The sequence below is a fragment of the Leopardus geoffroyi genome, chromosome E3 (genome assembly GCF_018350155.1).
Source record: "Leopardus geoffroyi isolate Oge1 chromosome E3, O.geoffroyi_Oge1_pat1.0, whole genome shotgun sequence".
Taxonomy (NCBI): domain Eukaryota; kingdom Metazoa; phylum Chordata; class Mammalia; order Carnivora; family Felidae; genus Leopardus; species Leopardus geoffroyi.
The window spans coordinates 39,749,060-39,767,697 of record NC_059340.1 but is presented as its reverse complement, the minus strand read 5'-3'; the positions used below and the strand labels follow the sequence as shown (position 1 = coordinate 39,767,697).

General features: G+C 48.0%; 1 protein-coding gene across 9 annotated transcripts in view; it reads left to right on the top strand.

The window, feature by feature from the left end:
• PDPK1 (3-phosphoinositide dependent protein kinase 1) overlaps positions 1 to 18,638 on the top strand; it is an 82,404-nt gene that overhangs the window by 21,570 nt on the left and 42,196 nt on the right. For 7 of the 9 annotated variants that reach the window (XM_045462330.1, XM_045462329.1, XM_045462328.1 and 4 more), the window contains one exon: positions 17,317 to 17,583. In XM_045462330.1, coding sequence (XP_045318286.1) covers positions 17,374 to 17,583 — 210 coding nt within the window. In that variant the 5' untranslated portion in view covers positions 17,317 to 17,373. Of the gene's footprint in view, positions 1 to 14,455; positions 14,510 to 15,139; positions 15,209 to 17,316; positions 17,584 to 18,638 lie in introns of those variants that run through there. The other 2 variants (XM_045462327.1, XM_045462325.1) reach the window with 2 other exon arrangements.

Genomic DNA, 18,638 nt, shown 5'->3' with positions numbered 1-18,638 from the left:
CGGGGCTGGATCCTCTGAACCATGAGATCATGACCTGAGCCAAAATCCACAGACACCTAACTAAGCCACCTAGACACCCCCAACCTCATTTTACAGAAGAGTAGATTATGGCTCAGAGTGTATGGCTTACCCATGGTTATCCCTGGTTTCAACTAAGTCACAGATCTAGAACTTAGGTCCACAATTTTGCTACTCCACCACGGTTTGTTCCTCTTGGTGGAAGTAGGGGGTGACGCGGCAGCAGTGGTTTCTGGGCCTGATTCTGGGCTTTGTGGAGTCTCCTGGGGTGAGAGGACGTTATTACAGTGAGCCTGGTTGATGTGAGAGCAGGGATCCTTTGGGGATGAGCTGGCGGGGTTGGTGGCAGCTTCCCACCCCTGGTTATGCTGGGAGCTAGAGGGAGGTGTCCCCACTGTGTCCTGCATTGGCTGTGCCTGTCTCAGTGTGTTCCAGGGCTCCAGAGCACACTCTGCCCAGGCGGCATTTGAAGACCACTTAGCTTTTTGAGTTTGGGATCCTCTCCCGAGGAAAAGTTGCCGGGTGGAGCCTTAAACCACATGGCTGCCTCTTGACCATATAAGAGCCTGATTTTATTTTTATTTAAAAAAAATGTTTTTTTTATGTTTTTATTTTATTTTTGAGAGAGAGAGAGAGACATAGAGCAGGGGAGGGGCAGAGAGAGATAGAGACAGAATCTGAAGCAGGCTCCAGTCAGCGCAGAGCCCGGCATGGGGCTTGAAGTCACAGACTGCAAGATCATGACCTGAGCCGAAGTCAGACGCCCAACTGACTGAGCCACCCAGGCACCCCAGAAGGGCCTGATTTTGATCTTGGTTTCTCTCATAGTGTGGGGGCTCAACCTCCCTGTATCATTTTGTTTCCCTCAGAGTTAGAATCGGACCTTCTAGTACAGTGTATATTTAATTCAGTTTTACTCAGATACATAAACCACACATTTGGAAAGGGGGTGGGCTTCATTTTTGTCTCCAAAGGCTTATTTTATGATCTGATGGCCCTTGGAATGGAAACCTCTCGTCTGTTATTTAATTGTAGAAGTGTTTTTAGTGCACTCCCTCTGAGTTGGCTGGTGTGCTTTGTGTAGATTAACTCATTAAATCCTCACAGCAAGCCTGGGAGGTCTGGTCTCCTTATTCCTAGCTGTGAGGTAGAGTCTGAGCCACAGAGAGGAGACGTAACTTGTTCAAGGTAAGACAGCCAATGAGGAGCAGGGCTGGGATCCGAACCTGCAGAGTGAGAGTTCTAACCGTTTCGTGCTAATTCTTCACTCGTGCTTGTAGCTTTTGTCTGTCTGTCAGAGGCCGAGACTAGTTCACAGGCAAAAGGTGTAGGCAGGTTAGTAACTAACGATTAAGCTTTCCGATATTTATTCTTGTGATATCAAGGAATTAGATTCTTCCTCAGTGTGTTTGTAGAAATGTAAGAAACCCTTAAGAGCCAAGGCATTCTTAAAGAACCTAGTTGTGATTGCTCAGATAGGGAGTGTGTAGTCCCCCTGCTGTGAATCCTTGGTTCTGGTGCAGAGCCATGGCCTTCCCCTCAAGGGGAAAGACTTTCTCATCACACCAACCCTGAGTGCAGCCTCAGACTCCCCAAGCTCCTTCTTTGTGAAATCCTTGTTTAATTTGCATTTTATCCTTCCTGAAGAGATAAGATGGGGAGAAATTTCTGGAGGGATCTGAGGAATGCCAGCCATTCATTCCTCTTCCTGCAGGTCCCACTCCTCTGCCTCCTGGCATCCACGCAGGTGCTGTCTCCTTTTCTCCTAGTCCCCAGGGTTCAGGTAGGATTGGGCTCTTGGTAGGTGCTCAGTGAATGTCTGTTAGCGGGATGAGTGGATAAATCACTCCGCATTGTGAAGTGTTTTAAAGCACATTTTCAAACAAAAAGAGGACAAATCATGTCTCCCATCCTAGTTCTTCGAAGTACTCTGAGCAAGAAAGCTGCTCTGCAGCCGTGCCTTATCCCCTGTGTAGACGCAGGAGCCCTGGGAGTAGCTGTGGCTTCTCCCCAGATGCTGGCAGGAGCCTCCTGTGGCCTGGTGAGCTCGCTCACTCCTGCCTGCACTTTCCCACCTGCCCAGTAGGGTACTGTCTTGCCACCAGGTGATAACTGTGAGATGGGCTTTAAAAATATGTGGCTCTGTGTTTTAAAAATCAGCTTCCCGGGGCGCCTGGGTGGCGCAGTCGGTTAAGCGTCCGACTTCAGCCAGGTCACGATCTCGCGGTCCGTGAGTTCCAGCCCCGCGTCAGGCTCTGGGCTGATGGCTCAGAGCCTGGAGCCTGTTTCCAATTCTGTGTCTCCCTCTCTCTCTGCCCCTCCCCCATTCATGCTCTGTCTCTCTCTGTCCCAAAAATAAATAAACGTTGAAAAAAAAAAAAAAATCAGCTTCCAGGGGTGCCTGCCTGGCTCAGTTGGTGGAGCATGTAATTCTTGATCTTGAGGTTGCGAATTCAGGCCCCACGTTAGGTGTAGAGGGTACTTAAAAATAAAATCTTAAAAAAATAATAATAAAAAAAAAAAGCTTTCATCTACCTGGCAGTTGGTTTCCTAAGGGTTAGTGAAGCTGTCTTGTCTGGTGCATGAGACTTGGTGGGAGGTGGGAAAGAAATCTGTGGGTCATTTGTTTTCCTTTGCCATGAGTTTATTTGTGTTTTAATCCCTGTGTTAAAAATGTTTGTTATATTTAGTGGTTTTAAATGTTGGATACTGGGTATTTTGATGTTGATATTTTCCTTAACTCTTAGTGGGTGACCAGTGTATTGTGCATTTCAGTTGAGCCTTAATATGTTTTTGGTGGATATGAAAATGTAACTTGATCTCAAATTCTCCCTTGAAAGTTTCTACTTCTGAGAGGGGACTGTTGAACTCGATGCTCATGGGGTCAAAGAAGTTGAAACTCTTTTAAGTTTTTATTTACAAATTGTGTGAAACAAGTTGAAGTCCACAGAAAATGCCCAGTTCACAAATGGACTGTATTCTTACAAGTTCAGTTGGAATCAACTGTATAAGACTCAGGCTTGTCTTCCTGTCAGAGCCACTCCTGCGAAGGGCTGGTTGTGGTCCCTGCTCTGAGAGGTGAGGTGAGCACAGCAGGTGGCACTTGTACGTAGATTCTCCCTCCACACCGATGTGGACAGAAAGAGATTCTTGCTGAGGGGGGAGGGGGGACATGGTGATACCCTATTCCAGAGGCTCCAAAAGTGCCGGATGTCAGTGGCACTGATTCCCGTAGCCAAGTTCGATCGAGAACAGCCATCTTTCCTTGTTCTTGTGAGAGCTGTGCCCTGGACACATCTCTCACATTTCTCAGCAGTGAGGCAGGTACAGAACCTTGTCCTGGCCAGCCACACGGGAGGAAGGAGAGAGAAACACACAGGAGGATCTCCTTCTGGGGGTGACATTGATGGGGTGCTGTAACTGGGAAGTGGGGGAGGAAGGGTGAGGGCTGGAGACGGCAGGGGCGGGGGGCTGCTGACGGGAAAGGAGCAGCCTTGGCCAGCCGGGGGTGGGAGGAAGGACAGCTGCTGGTGTGAAGCTGGCGACCGTCCTCGGGTGTGAGGGGCTTGGATTTGGGGTATGTGCACGTGTGTGTAGGAAAGGCGAGCAGTCGTAACTCTCGTGGTGACGTGGTGGCTGCAGGGCCAGGCAGAGGGTCATGTTCTTGAGAACTTCTCTTGTGCTCAGCTCCATTTTATTAGGTGGGATGGAGATGGTGGACAGTCATAACTAGGGTTTTGTTGCTTTAAATATGTTCAGGGGCGCCTGGGTGGCTCAGTCGGTTAAGCGGCCGACTTCAGCTCAGGTCATGATCTCTCGGTCCATGAGTTGGAGCCCCGCATCAGGCTCTGTGCTGACAGCTCTGAGCCTGGAGCCTGTTTCAGATTCTGTGTCTCCCTCTCTCTGACCCTCCCTTGTTCATGCTCTGTCTCTCCCTGTCTCAAAAATAAATGAAAGGTTAAAAAAAAAAATTAAAAAAAAATATGTTCAGAGATTTCAATTTCAGAAGCTATTGAGTAACCCAAACTATTTACTTACCACAATTTTGGGTCATCAGGTGGGTGGCAAGCTGACTGGGTTGTGCTGAGAGGGAATGAGTCACCCGCAGGTCCTGGGTCACTTGGGATCCCGGGGGCTGTGCTGCTTCCACAGTGCACAGGGCAGGCAGGCTGCAAGGGGCACCTTGGGACGAGACCCCACCCCGCGGGGCCGCCAGTCGGCAAGTGTCCTCCAGATTGTGGCCGACAGTCTCAGTGCCGTTTATGTTGCTTAAGTACCACTCAAGATGTTTTTTAAAAAAATCAGCTCTTTCAAATAAACATTTGGACTTCTCACACTTGGAAGAAGGCTTTTCTCTTAGGTTTTTCACTGTGCAATTGATGCTTAAATGCTTTAAAGAGTAATGTTGTGGCTGTCTTTCTTAACTGCAGAAGTAAAATTATTTGTTAAAACATACACACGCCAGTGAGTTACGGCTATGGGAAGAGAAAGCACGGGCATTCACTTGACCCTACAAACCTCTGTGTCATGGAGGGGCCCTGAGAGCTGGTCTTGCACTGAGGTGCTCTGTTGGCCTGCAGTGGCCGAGGCAGGAAGGAAATTACAGAATTCCACAACGGGGGAAGGTTGCCCCTGACAGGTTTCTGTGTCATGGTGCCCATAATTGCCGGAGCAGAGAAAACCAGCAGGGCAGCAATGGCCTGGTGGCCAGCATCTTGGAGCCCAGGCCTGGTGATAGGAGGGAATAAATAGCCCTGGCTAGGCTAGTGTCACACTCTGCTTCACGACATGCTTGGGCCCTTATGGCCAGCCCCGTTTCTCAGGATCCCACTCCTGTGGTTTGAGGCACCCAGAGGGTACCAGAAGTGATCCCAGAAGGGACGTTTCAGGGCCATTGAGGTCCCTGCCTGACACTGAGGGGTTCTGTCTGGAGATGGCCCATACTGTGGGTCACACTAGACTGTTGAGTCTAGAGATGCTCTTGTCTTAGGACCTTTGCACTGGCCAGTCCTCTGCTGGGAAGGCTCTCCCAGATTTCTTTAGGGCTTTCCCCTTCTTGCATCTTTGCTTAGGTGTCACTTTCCCATTCAGGGTTTCTGTGTTTGAATTTGCACATCCCGCAACTACTCACATCAAATACAACTACCACAAACTACTCCGTTTCCTTCCTGGCTGTATTTTTCTCATGGTAATATCACCATCTGACACTGTGATGCTTGTTGTTTGCATTTTGGGGTATCCATGTGCCATATCAGAATGTAGCTTTCTTAAGGGTATAGGCTTAGCCTCGTTCTTTGTTGTGCCTCCAGTGTCTAGAGCAGCACGTGGCACGTAGCAGGTACTCCGTGAACCTGTGCTGGTGAAGTGGATAAAGCAGTGTGCACCCGAGGGTGCTGCATTTGACTGAAATCATTGAAGCTGCTGTGAGGCCCTGCTGTTTGACTTAAAGCCTGTGACGTTGTGACGGCCAAGCAGGTGTGTGTGTTTGTGTGTGTATGTGTCTGTCTTGTGGCATCTGTTACTGCTGTCTCACAAATCCAGAGTCCTTTCTCTGCTTCATTTGGATGTTGAATCTGCTGTATTTTGAATCTGAAACATTAGGGGAAAGTGAAACTTTAAAATGTGCGATGCATGTTTAGCTATTACATTTTATTTTCTTCATGTGAGTATTTCCTTCCTTGCCGAGCAGCACTATCTAAGCTGCCATCACTGTCCCCTGAACAGTGCTGCAACCCTCCACTGGAGGCCACTCCCAGCACCTGAGGGTACTCTTTTCATCAAGCCTCTTGCCCACTCATGCTTCAGCCCCACAGTAGCCAGAGGTCTGCTTTGTACCCCTAGCACTTGTCTGCTCTGTCCTGGCCACGTCACAGCTTTAGCCAGCCGCTTTTGTAAATGACATCAGGCCTGTTGCCTGTTTGGATGTCACTTCCTAAGGGCAGGGACCATGTCTGCCGATGGCTGTGTCCCTGGACCCTTGCTAGGACAGTGGCAATGTTTATTGAGTAATTGGGTTAATAATGTAGTTTATTTCGTTTAAGAAACTCTGATGAACAAAATGAGTGTGTAATATTCCTATGAAGTGACAGAGAACCTGTGGTTTGGGAGAGTAGGATGTGCTTACGAGAGTATGTCCAATGACCTGAGTTGTCTGCACAGGGTGGGTTCAAGGTCTTGTTGTTCCCCTTACCCTCCCAGGACTGTGGGCAGGAGTTGCTGGATGTGCTTTAGGCTGCGGCAAAGGACAGATCAGCCTGCTGCACCGGGAGGAGGTGAAGGGGCTGCAGAGGCTGGGGTGGGGGAGAACATTGGGGTTCTGGGAGTTCGAGGTAGAGAGGGTGGTGGTTTTAAGCAGGTGTTGCCCGCTGGTTTGTGTGTAGGCACTTGGCGTCCTCTCCCTGTCCCCTCTCAGCCGGGCCACTTCCCGGCCTCCTGCATCTCTGGAGCAAGCACCCTGTTTCTCTCTCCTTACTGTGGCAAAGCCTTCTACCTCAGTACCTGCCAAGCCAGAGCAGGCCTGGCTCAGCTCAGGCTCCAGAGCATTCTGCACCTGTCCAGAGCTTGCTGACGGTTTTAGCCAGCTGCCAACAACAAAGTAAGACAACTAGCTAATTTATATTAATTTATACTAACATGTGTGTGTCTCTTAAAGGAGAGGCTTATGAACTCATTCAAACCTCTCATTGGAATTGTGCTTTGGGGCAGGGTGAACTTGCCAGTAAAGGTAAGAGTATCAGGTGCATTTGTGTTTACAGGTGGGAAAAACCTGGGCTCAACTTTTATCTTGTAACAGGTTCTGTGACGTGTATACAGAACACAAGGTTTGTCTACCAAGACCTCAGTCCTAGACCACCTGCAGGTACAGTGCTAAGAATACTGTGTGTGGGGTTATCTTAAGTCTTAATTCCCCTTTACCTGTTGTCTCTGGGGGCTCCTTCCAAGAGAGGTGATTCCCTGCAGGAACAGTCACTCTGGGACACACTGAGAGGCTGCAGGTCTAGCGTGCTCAGCTGCTTCTCCCCTCATGTGCCAGTTCTGGCTGGATGTGTCTCATTTTGCATTGGCTTGCTTTACCGTGGAATAAACAGGGTGTTCTTTACAGCAATCAAAGTGGGCTCCTAGCTGTGTTTTTCATCCAGCTCCAAGTTGAGAGTTTGCTTCATTAGTTTAAAAAAAACATCTTAAATCAGAGAAATTATTGAGTATAATCTTACAGCAAGCGAAATGTCAAAGGCTGGCATTTGGAAACAGCATTGTCAAGCAGAGTTCCAGCCAAAACCTGCGTGTTGGCCCGCTGAGCCTAGAGCCATGGAGAAACCGAGTAAGAAAGCCAGGGCTTGCGCCCCTGTGGTGCCCAGGCCCGGGCCCTGCTGCTGCTGTTGGAGTGGCTGACTCCTTCCCGAGAGCATGCGCTGTGCAGAGACATTTCACGTTTGGCCATCTCTGCCGGGTTGGTGTTCTTACCCTCTTGGGAGTTGAATGTGGGTCTGGCTGCTAAGGGAGTGGGGTATTAGCTCCCCCCATTAGGGGTGTGCCCGCTCCCTTCTGACTGTCTCCTCCCGCTCCTGCAGCAGCCACTTGCCCCGCTTCCCTGCACTGTGCTGGGCTCTGGAGGGCTGGCAGCACATTTGTGGGGTGCTTTCTTCTGCTCCAGTCTGATCCTTCTCAGTGTGAATCCACACCCGTGGTTGGGAGAAAGCCTCGTCAGCACTGCCATGTATACTGTTTAGGTCATGGAAGTTTCGTATTGTTTCTCAAACACGGCATTAGGTTTTTTTTTTTGTTTTTTTTTTTTTTTGTTCTTAACGTTTATTTATTTTGAGAGAAAAAGAGAGCATGGTACACGCAGGAAGGGCAGAGAGAGAGAGAGAGACTAGCTCAAGCAGGCTCCATGCTCAGTGCAGAGCCTGACCCAGGGCTTGATCCCACGACTGTGAGATCATGACCTAAGCTGAAGTCGAGTCTTACACTCAGCTGACTGAGCCAGGCACCCTGCATTAGGGTTTTTTAACATGTCTTTTTCAAACTGGGGATACCTGCCACTCTCCCTGATCCCAGCTTCCTGTGCTCATACTTCCCTCTCTCTCCTGTTCTAAGCGGTGGCTGCAGGACCTTGTTGCACACAGGGCCTGCACTAGCGCTGAGTGCTCTCAGGGTGGTCACTGAACACTTGGTGAGGTTCTTCCTGGGAAAGGGAGCATTGAGTCTATCAGAATAGAGCAGGACTTGTCACCCAGGAACTGTTGCCACTCAGACCTGATTATTCTTTGTTGTGTTCTGTCCTCTTCGTTGTGGGATGTTTATAGCATCTCTGCACCTACCTACTAGATGCCAGTACCACTCTTCTCCCTCTCCCAGTTATGGCATCACAAATGCCTCCAGGCATTGCTAGGGGTCCCTCGGGGCACAGAATCATCCTAGTTGAGAACCCCTGGGATGGAATATGTGTCACTGGGCCCAGACTTCCTAAAAACTGGGAGCTCATGGTGGTGGGCTCCCTTCTGGCGGGCTGTGCTTAAGTGTGGCCCTGGCAACTCCCAGAATGAGCCCCACTGGGGCAGCCACGGGATCGAGGCCGTTGCCCGTTCTCCCGTTCACTTCTTGTGGCTAGGAAACATGCACTCATTTCCTAGAACATCTGGGCCGACCAGGTGTTTTTGACGCTGGGTTGCTGCAGTATCAGGCTTGAAGTCCCCTACATCAAGCGTGTGGCACGGAGTGGCACATCTCACGTTGAAATTCTGCAGGGAAAGTGGCTGCTCTGCAGGTCCCATCTCTGGGGCTGTTTTCTGTCCAGATCGTGTTTCACTCTGCCACCCCCAGCAAACACCACCAGTAACATCAGACACACACACCTCCGGACTTTCAGATCTGTTCTCATGGCACCTGCTGTCTCCTCTCGCACCAGCTCAGGTGGCCTGGGGATTTTCGGTGGCACTTAATATCCTCACATGCGGATGGATGGCGGAGGGGAAGTAAGCAGGTTTCATCCGGCATGATGCTCTACTTCCTCCCTCAGCAGTGCCTGGCCAGGTCTGTCATGGGGTCTGTAGGGTGAGGCCCCTGTCTGTCAAGAAAGCCCATCAGTTTGCAGCACGCTGCACGGGTTAGCCAGCAGCCTGCCACAGAGCCTCACAGCGGATGAAGGTGCGTGCCAAGGGCTGCCAAGTCGGGTGGGGCCTGCCCCTGGGGATGGCCTGGCTGAGTGGGGTCTGATATAAACCCATGCTTTCCAGGTGATGACAGTGCCCTCCTTTGAGGATCTGTTCTGGAAGCTTTTTTAACAATCACAGAAACCACTCTGATGAAAGTTCTCAGGAACACATGCTTGTAACCAGAGTCTTGTCTGACTTAACCTGGTAGTTGTTTTGGGGGGACTGCTGTCCACAGGCTGGATGTTTGCTGAGTTTGCCCTCAGGAAGTCTGAGCTGAAGAGTGCTCTTCTTGGTAAGTGCTCTGCAGCCAGCCTCCCAGGGTCTTTGATATCAGGGTCCTTTGTCCCCAGCTTAGCTAGTTTGATGGGGAACTGTCACACCCAGGTCTTCAGTGCCCCTTATTTTTTGTGGTCGTGGACACCTGCTGCCTGAGCTGCCCGCCCTCCCAGGCATCGCCGCTGACCCTTCGGAAACTCTTCACTGACCTTGGGTGTTGTTTTACCGCACCTCCCAGGGTGAAGGTTCTGCCTACTGGGAAGAAGCCCTGGGCTATCCCCCGGCCGTGTTCCAAACCACGTGACAGATGTGTCTGTTCCTTTGCCGGAAATGTCATTGAGTCCAGAAGGTGTTGGTATACAATTACATTTTTCCAGGTCCATGAATCAGCCTGTCATATTTTGTTCTTCACGAATGTCATGTTTGAGGAGTGCCTGGGTGGCTCCGTCGGTTAAGTGTCCCACTTTGGCTCGGGTCATGATCTCACGGTTTGTGAGCTCAAGCCCGTCATCAGGCTCTGTGCTGACAGCTCAGAGTCTGGATTCTCTTTCAGATTCTGTGTCTCCCTTTCTGTCTCTGCCCCTCCCCTGCTTGCACTCTGTCTCTGTCTCTCAAAAATAAATAAACATTAAAAAAAAAAAAGTAATGTTTGAGATTTTAGTCACTATTTCACTTGTCAGTTTTGAATTAAAAGCACTGTTTGCCACTGTCTTGGGCGTGTCTCCTGTTGTCTCCTTGAGTCTTGCTTGACAGGAGGCTGGGCACACAGGTGAATTTAGGTGAGGCCACGTTGATCTGATTGACACACTTTCTGGGACAGGTGCAGGGGTGGGGCGGCCATGACAGAGACAGGCGGAAGTCCCCGCTCCCCTGCCCCATAGGGCAGTGGTGGCTGCTCAGCAGACCTGTGGCCGGATCAGTTCACAGCACTGCTGTGATGCCCAGGGCTGTGCTGTTTGAAGTGCTAGCTCCTTCCCACTTCCGTCCCTTTTGTGTGCCCCTTAGGTCACGCAGTCTGGCTGCTCCTCTGTACCAGGCCTGAGGGTCTGCACCCAGGATGACCCAAGGAGCATGTGACCTTGGTTGTGTCCAGGAGTCCCATGAATCCCCAGGGCTCTGTGTGCACAGCCCTCACTCGCAGTATCACTGGCCTGGCTTGTGAGGACAGTCCAGGCCTGTCATAGTTCTCGATAGGCCTTAGCATGGTGACCATGATTCTTCCCCACGAACTGCCCCTGAGGACAGAGAAGTTCCTGCTAATCTCCAAGGGAAGCTACTGGATTTGATATGCTTCTGTTATATGCTTTGCTCGTAGGGACAAACCATTAAGGGGCTGACTGAACCCCAGAGCTTGGTCCAATCGTTGGTACTTCTTGTGAGATGGAGTATTTATGAAATGTCTAAAGCATGCTTGGCTTACTGTCAAGCTGTGGAGCGTTGAAAACAGCAAGTTGCCATAAGTAAATGGTGCTACCAGTCTAGCTAGAGGACCTATACTGCTGGTCACATTTGTACCATGTACTACATTTAAAAAATCCATTTCTTGGAGCGCCTGGATGGCTCAGTTGGTTAAGCATCTGACTTTTTTTGTGTTTTGAGAGGGAGAGAGCGCTTACGAGAAGTGCAGAGAGAGGGAATACTAGGCAGGCTCTGCACCATCAGTGCAGAGCTGATGCACGGCTTGCACTCACAAACCATGAGATCATGACCTAAGTGGGAGTCAGACGCTAACCCGACTGAGCCACCCAGGCTCCCCAAGCGTCTGACTTTTGATGTCGGCTCAGGTCATGATCTCTTGGTTCATGAGATTGAACCCTGCATTGGGCCCTGCACTGACAGCATGGAGCCTGCTTGGGATTGTCTCTCTCCCTCTCTCTGTCTCAAAATAAATAATATTTAAAGAAGAAGTAAGCTCTACTTGCCCAACATGGGGCTTAAATTCATGAACAGCAGTTACGTATTCCACCAACTGAGTCACCCAGGCATCCCAATGGTTAACTTTTTTTTTTTTTTCTTTTTTAACCAGTCAGGTATTTTTAATTTTTTAAAATGTTTATCTATCTTGGAGAGAGAGGGAGAGACAGAGCATAAGCAGGGGAGGGGCAGAGAGAGAGGGAGACATAGAGCCAAAGTCAGGCTGACTGAGACACCCAGGCACCCTACCAATAAAAGATTTTTTTAAGACTTTTTTTTTTTTAATGTTTATTTGTTTTTGAGATATAGAGACAGAGTGTGAGCAGGGGAGGGGCACAGAGATTGAGAGAGAGACCTAGAATACGAAGCAGGCTCCATGGTCCAAGCTGTCAGCACAGAGCCCGATGCGGGGCTCGCACTCATGAACCGTGAGATAATGACCTGAGTTGAAGTTGGATGCTTAACTGACTGAGCCACCCCGGTGCCCCTAAAGTGTTTTTTAATTAAGGCATGGGTGTTGTGTTTTTAGACATAACGCTACTGCCACTTAACATATTGTCTCCAGTAGAGTGTAACTATAACTTTTATATGTACCGGGAAACCAAAAAGTTTGAATCTCTTTATCGTGATATTCACTCCACTGCAGTGGTCTGAACCTGAACCTTCAACATCCTAAGGTAGGCCTGCACCTTGCCTGCAGTTCTAATGCTCAACAGACCTGTACGTGAAAGAACCCTGCCTCCTCCCTGCTATGGTGCAGCCCCGGCGGTGATGGGGCCTCCTTGTCTGGGAGCTGGGGTCTGGTGTGTGTGTGTGTCTGACCCGGCCTGAGCCAGCCTTCCTGGGGCTGGTCTGCTGCATAGAGAGGGGTTCATGCGGCCCTGTGGGGCCTGCCCAGGCTCCTGCCTCTTCTTGCCATCTGCTCTTCCCTTCTCTATATCTGTGCTCATCATGTCTGGGGTGCAGGACGTCCTGTCTAGTCTGGTTTTTGACTTCATGTGTTTGGTGCATTTCAAAAGGAGCTTCTCCTTCAGCTCTCTTCTTGTGGTGGCTGAGCTGTCATCTGCTGCGCAGTCTTGGTTACTGTGCCCACCTGTCCGTCCTGTTTGTGGTGTACTACTTTCTCTAGGATTGTGGCTTCTTCATAGTTCCCTGTCTCCCTTCCCTGTTTAAATATCTATCCTTTATGAACAAACATAATACAAGAAACAGAGCTCTCTATGGCCGCGCTGCTCCCTTAGTTATTCAGATATATGAAATTAAGTGTTCAATTGTATGCATCCTGCTTTTATAGTTATAGCGTTGATACACTTATCACCTGTGTGTATCCTTACAGGCTCATGTTTTTTCCCAGTTTGGGAATATTCTGATTTCCTGTACTTACTGATCTCTTTTTAGGGTTTACAGGGTCACAGCTTGGCTAGTGACAGTCCCTCCAGGCCAGCTTCCCCCCCACCTTACTACCACAGACACATGTGAAGACCTCCTTTTCAGACATAGCAAGGGATTCCAGTACCATATATATATTTTTTAATGTTTTTATTTATTTATTTATTTTTGAGACAGCACAAGCAGGGCAGGGGCAGAGAGAGAGAGTGAGACACAGAATCTGAAGCAGGCTCCAGTCTCTGAGCTGTCAGCACAGAGCCCGATGCGGGGCTTGAACTCACAAACCACAAGACCATGACCTGAGCCAAAGTTGGACGCTTAACCGACTGAGCCACCCAGGCGCCCCAGATTCCAGTACCATATTGATTGATTCTCTTTTTTCTGTTCTAAGATATGGAGTTAAGTGCTGTCCTGAGTTCTTTTAACGGGGAGTACTACTAGAAATAAATCTGGGTGCTCTGGGTTTGTTTTGTGGTATTCTGCAACAGTCTGGTGGTGGAGAGGCTAATGATGTCACTGCTAGAACACTTCAGAGCCAGAGAAAGAGAATTCTTTTTATGGTTGTGGGTAAACTTGGTTGTTTTTCTGAAACTCTCTAATCCTTTCGTAATGCCTACCTAAGTTTTTAACTATTTTTACTCCCTTCTCCTTAGTATTTCTTTGTATCTCATTGACAACTGTTCTGTCATTGCTTTCTTGCTGGATTACCAAATTGCTTTCCAAAAGCATTATAACCTCATCATAGGCTTACTAGTGCCAGCTGCAGTTACAGGAGTGCTTTGGCCTGGCCAGCACTTGCTGTTTGTGTGTGTTGTAAATATATGTAATCATTGTTATTATCTGTTTTTTCATCTTCCAACCTCTCCCCTAATTAAAAACGTACAGTGCTATCTTTGGTTGCTTTCATTTGTCTTTGAATACTACATGTATTTACATCTCTTGGTTCCTTGAGTTTTCTTGGTTTTTTAAAGTCTTGATGATTAATAGATTTGAATGAGTTCTTGTGTATAAATTAATGCAGTCATATGTAATAAAACTGCTTAAAAAGTTTTTTTTTAACGTTTATTTATTTTTGAGAGACAGAGAGAGATAGAGCATGAGTGGGGGAGTAGAGCAGAGAGAGAAGAAGACACAGAATCCAAAGCAGGTTCCAAGCTCTGAGCTGTCAGCACAGACCCCGACGCGGGGCTTGAACTCACAGACTGCGAGATCATGACCTGAGCTGAAGTGTGACGTTTAACCGACTGAGCCACCCAGGCGCCCCTGTAATACAACTGTTTTTAACAACTTATTGAGATATAATTCATATACCATACAATCACCTTTTTAAATAATTCAGTGGGTTTTAGTGTATTCACAAGGTTATACAGCCATCATCACTATCTAGTTCCAGAATGTTTGGGGTTTTTTTTTAACGTTTATTTATTATTGAGAGACAGAGAGACACAGAGCATGAGCAGGGGAGAGGGCAGAGTGAGAGGGGGAGACACAGAATCCGAAGCCATCAGCACAGAGCCTGATGCCGAGCTCGAACTCACAAACTGCAAGATCATGACCTGAACTGAAGTTGGTTGCCTAATCAACTGAACCACCCAGGTGCCCCTAGTTCCAGAATGTTTTTGTCACAGAGCCTTTAGCAGCCACTCTCTGTGACAACCATCTCTGCCAACCCTGGTTGCCATCCCTGACAACCACTTATCTGCTTTCTGTCTATGGATATGCCCGTTCTGGACATTTCATGGAAATGGAATCCCATAGTATGTGGCCTTTTGTGTCTGGCCTTTTTCACTTGGCATCATGGTTTTCATGTTCATTTATGTTGTAGCATGTGTCAGCTCTTCCTCTTTATGACTGAATAATACTCTGTGTTTTTTAAAAAGTTTATTTATTAGAGAGCACGCATGAGCAGGGGAGGGGCAGAAGGAGAGGGAGAGAGAAAATTCCAAGTAGATTCTGCACTGTCAGTGCAGAGCCCATCTTGTGGCTCAAACTCATGAACCATGAGATCATGACCTGAGCCGAAGTCGGATGCTTAACCAACTGAGCTACCCAGAAGCCCCAATACTCCGTTTTATGGCTAGACTACATTTTGTTCATCCATTTATCCATTGGTGAACACCTGGGTTGTTTTCACCTTTGGTTGTTAAGAATCATGCTGCTGTGAACATTTTTGTTCAAGTTTTGTGTGGACATAGGTTTCCCTTTCTCTCGAGTACACGCCTAGGAGTGGAATTGCTTGGTTATATGGCTCCTGTTTCCTTTTGAGGAACTGTCAAACTGTCTGCCAGATTTCTCTCTGCACCGTTTTCTGTTCTCAATAGCAGTGTGTGAGGGTCCCAATTTCTCCACATCCTCACCAACATTTGTTCTGATCTTTTTAATTCTAGCCACCCTAGTGGGTATGAAGAGGAATCTCATTCTGTCTTTGATTTGCATTTCTGTAATCACTAATGATGGTGAGCATCTTTTCATGTGCTTATCGGCCATTTGTATATCTTTTTGGAGAAATGTTATTTGGATCCCTTATCTGTTAACTGTGTGTGTGTGTGTGTGTGTGTGTGTGTGTGTGTGTGTGTGTGTGCGTGCTTGCGTTTTAATCGAGTCGTAGGAGTTCTTTATGTAGTTTGGATACAAGCCCCTACCAGATACATGATTTGCAAATATTTTCTTTCATTCTATGAGTTCTCTTTTCACTTTCTTGATGGTGCTTTTGAAGCACAAAAGTTTTTAATTTTGATGAAGTCTCTTTGATCTGCTTTTGTTGCTATTGTTGCTTGTGCTTTTGGTCACATATCTAAGAAACCACTGCCAAGGTCAGGAAGGTTTACTGGTATGTCTTCTAATAAGAGTTCTATACTTTCAGTTCTTATATGTAGATCTTTGGCACATCTGAGTTAATTTTGTATATGATATAAGAAAGACATTCAGCTTCATTCTTTTTGTATGTGGCTATGCATATGTCCCAGCACCGTTTGTTGAAAAGTCTGTACTTCCCCACTGAAGGGTCTTGGCACCCTTGTTGAAGATCACTGGGCTGTAGATGTCTAGGCATGCTTCTGAACTCCATCCCATCCATCTCTGTCTGTCCTGTGCCAGGACCACGCTGCCTTGATTACCGTAGCTTTGTAGTAAGCTTTGAAATCAGGTGGTGTGAGGTGGTCATCTAGCATTGTTTCTTTTTTGAGATTGTTTCGGTATTCTGGGTTCCTTGAAGTGCCATATGAATTTTAGGATCAGCTTGTCAATTTCTGCAAGGAAGCCACCTACTATTTTAATAGGGACTGCATTGAATAATTTTTTTAAAAAATTTTAACGTTTATTTATTATTGAGAGACAGAGACAGAGCGTGAGCATGGGAGAGGCAGAGACAGGGAGAGACACAGAATCTGAAGCAAGCCCCAGTCTCTGAGCTGTCAGCACAGCTCAATGTGGGGCTCGAACTCACGAACCGAGAGATCATGACCTGAGCCAAAATCTGTCACTTAACGGATTCCGTCACTTAACCATCCAGGTGCCTCGACGTTGAATAATTTTTAAAATCTGTGAAATTTTTGAATTTGTTTAGATAATTTAAAAACAGAACACTTTAACTGGTTTGGAGGTAAGTTTGGTGTGGAGTGTGCAGTTGGGCTCAAAATAAGATATTTTCCAAATTGTGTTTTGGTTTTTTTTTTTTTTTTGATGTTTATTTATTTTTGAGAGAGAGAGCAGGAGAGCGAGCAGGGAAGGGACAGAAAAGAGAGGGAGACAGAGAATCTCAAGCAGGCTCCATGCTGCCAGTGCAGAGCCTGATACAGGGCTCGATCCTATGAACCCTGGGATCATGACCTGAGCTGAAATCAAGAGTTGGACACTCAGTGAACTGAGCCACTGAGGTGCCCCAGATATTTTCCAAATTGTTAACCAATTATTCAACTTCTGTATTTTTGAGAAGCTTATATATTTATTTTTATCAACTGTAAATTTTTTTTGTAGTTGACGGTTCTTGGACTCTTCTTTCCACGAGGTTATGCTTCCATGTTCTAGGACTGCTAGGTTAAAATTCTATTCATTTGTGGGATGCAGTGTTAAAGCTGTCTGTTTGTTGAAGTCCTAACTGAATGCCTTCTGTGTATGCAGCCTTGTATGAGGTGCGGGTGGGTGAGTAGGCAGGGAATTCTGGGATGGGGACACTGTGGTCAGAGAGTTTGGACTGACTTCCTCTGTGGATGGGTTGGCTGCAGGTGTTGTTTAGGCTTGGCAGTGATGGGAAGGCCAACTGGCTTCAGTGGTGTGTGTGTGGGGGGGGTCGTTCGACATTCACTCCACCCTGAGGGAGGGGGATGATGGTGGACAGGTGCTGGATGGTGGGGTTGGTGGGCATGCAGGTCAAGGGTGGGGGCCGGGATCTGAGCAGGGAAGGGCCTTGGGAGAGGAGGGCAGTGGCCTGAACCCTGCGGCCGAACTCAGATGGCTTATCCTGTACTTGGCGGTATTTGTGTTTCAACAATGTCAGCACGTCACTTCATGCGTTTAGAAAAAGTGAGCTACTTGGAGTCTTACCATTTTTTCCTGTGTCCACCAGTATGACACCGTTCCTATTCAGTCCAGCGTGGTGTTATGTTCTTGCCCGTCCCCATCAATGGTGAGGACCCAGACTGAGTCCGGCTCAGCCCCTGGCATTCCCAGTGGTGGTAGCAGACAGGGCTCCACCATGGACAGCACCGCGGCTGAGTCCCGATCGAGCGCCAACTCGCTGCAGCACACCACACAGCCACCGCCACAGCCTCGGAAGAAACGGCCCGAAGACTTCAAATTTGGGAAAATTCTTGGTGAAGGCTCTTTCTCAACAGTGAGTACATGCCACCCTCGGGGGTTCAGCTCCTGTTGTGAAGGTGATTTGGGGGCTGGCTAATGCCAAGTGGGTCACATGGTTAAAATACCTAAGCCGTGATTTTGTGCATGAAAGCTTTAAAAGGTATCTTTTGATCTTTCTATTTTTTTTCTTTTAATGTTTATTTTATTTTTGAGAGCGAGAGGGGGAGAGAGCATGTGAGTGGGGAGGGGCAGAGAGACAGGCAGACAGATTTCCAAGCAGGCTCCAGGGCTTGAACCCACCAACTGTAAGATTATGACCTGAGCTGAAATCAAGAGTTGGATGCTTAAGTAAGTGACTGAGCCACCCAGGTGCCCCTGTTTTGTTTTTTGGTTTTTTTTTTTAATGCAGTTAATTTTTATCCTAATTTTTATTCTGATTCTAATTTATTCATCAACAAGTTACATCCTGTGTCCTTGTGTCCCATTAGCAAGGTCCTGCCAAGTTTTTCTACCCTTTCTTTTGTAAGTGTCAGCATCAGTATCTCTTCAGGGCTTTTGGGAAACATTGAGTGACCTTCTCTTTTATTTAAAACAATGTGTAAAACAGCACAGTCTTGACAGCTGCTAGAGGCGCAGCCTTTGGACCTGCTAGCCTCCAAATTCTCGTGGCCTCAGTTTCACAATCAGCAATAGTATTTTCACAATCAGCACCAGCAGGTCACGTGCTGGGTACCTCTGTTTGCTACCTGAGTAAGCTGTGCCTGTCTTGTGGCATTTTTCCTTTTAAAGCAAAGAATGAAGGTTCAGAGCAGCCCCTTTGCTGAGGTAGCAGCTCCACGTGGCTGTGGTGAGGCCGGGGGGGGGGTGGGGGGGGGTGGGGACTTGTGCAGGCTTGGGGGAGGCCTGAGTGCCTGGACCCAGCAGGGCCCTGCGGATGGCCAGGGCTGGCCAGGGCGGCTCTGCAGCGGCCTCCTGCTGGCAGGGCTTTCTTGCCTGGCCTTTGTGAAAAAACTTCAGCTGAAATGTGTTTCCCCTTTTGTCTTTTTACATTTATGAAATGTTATAAAATACAAAGAACATGAAATATTA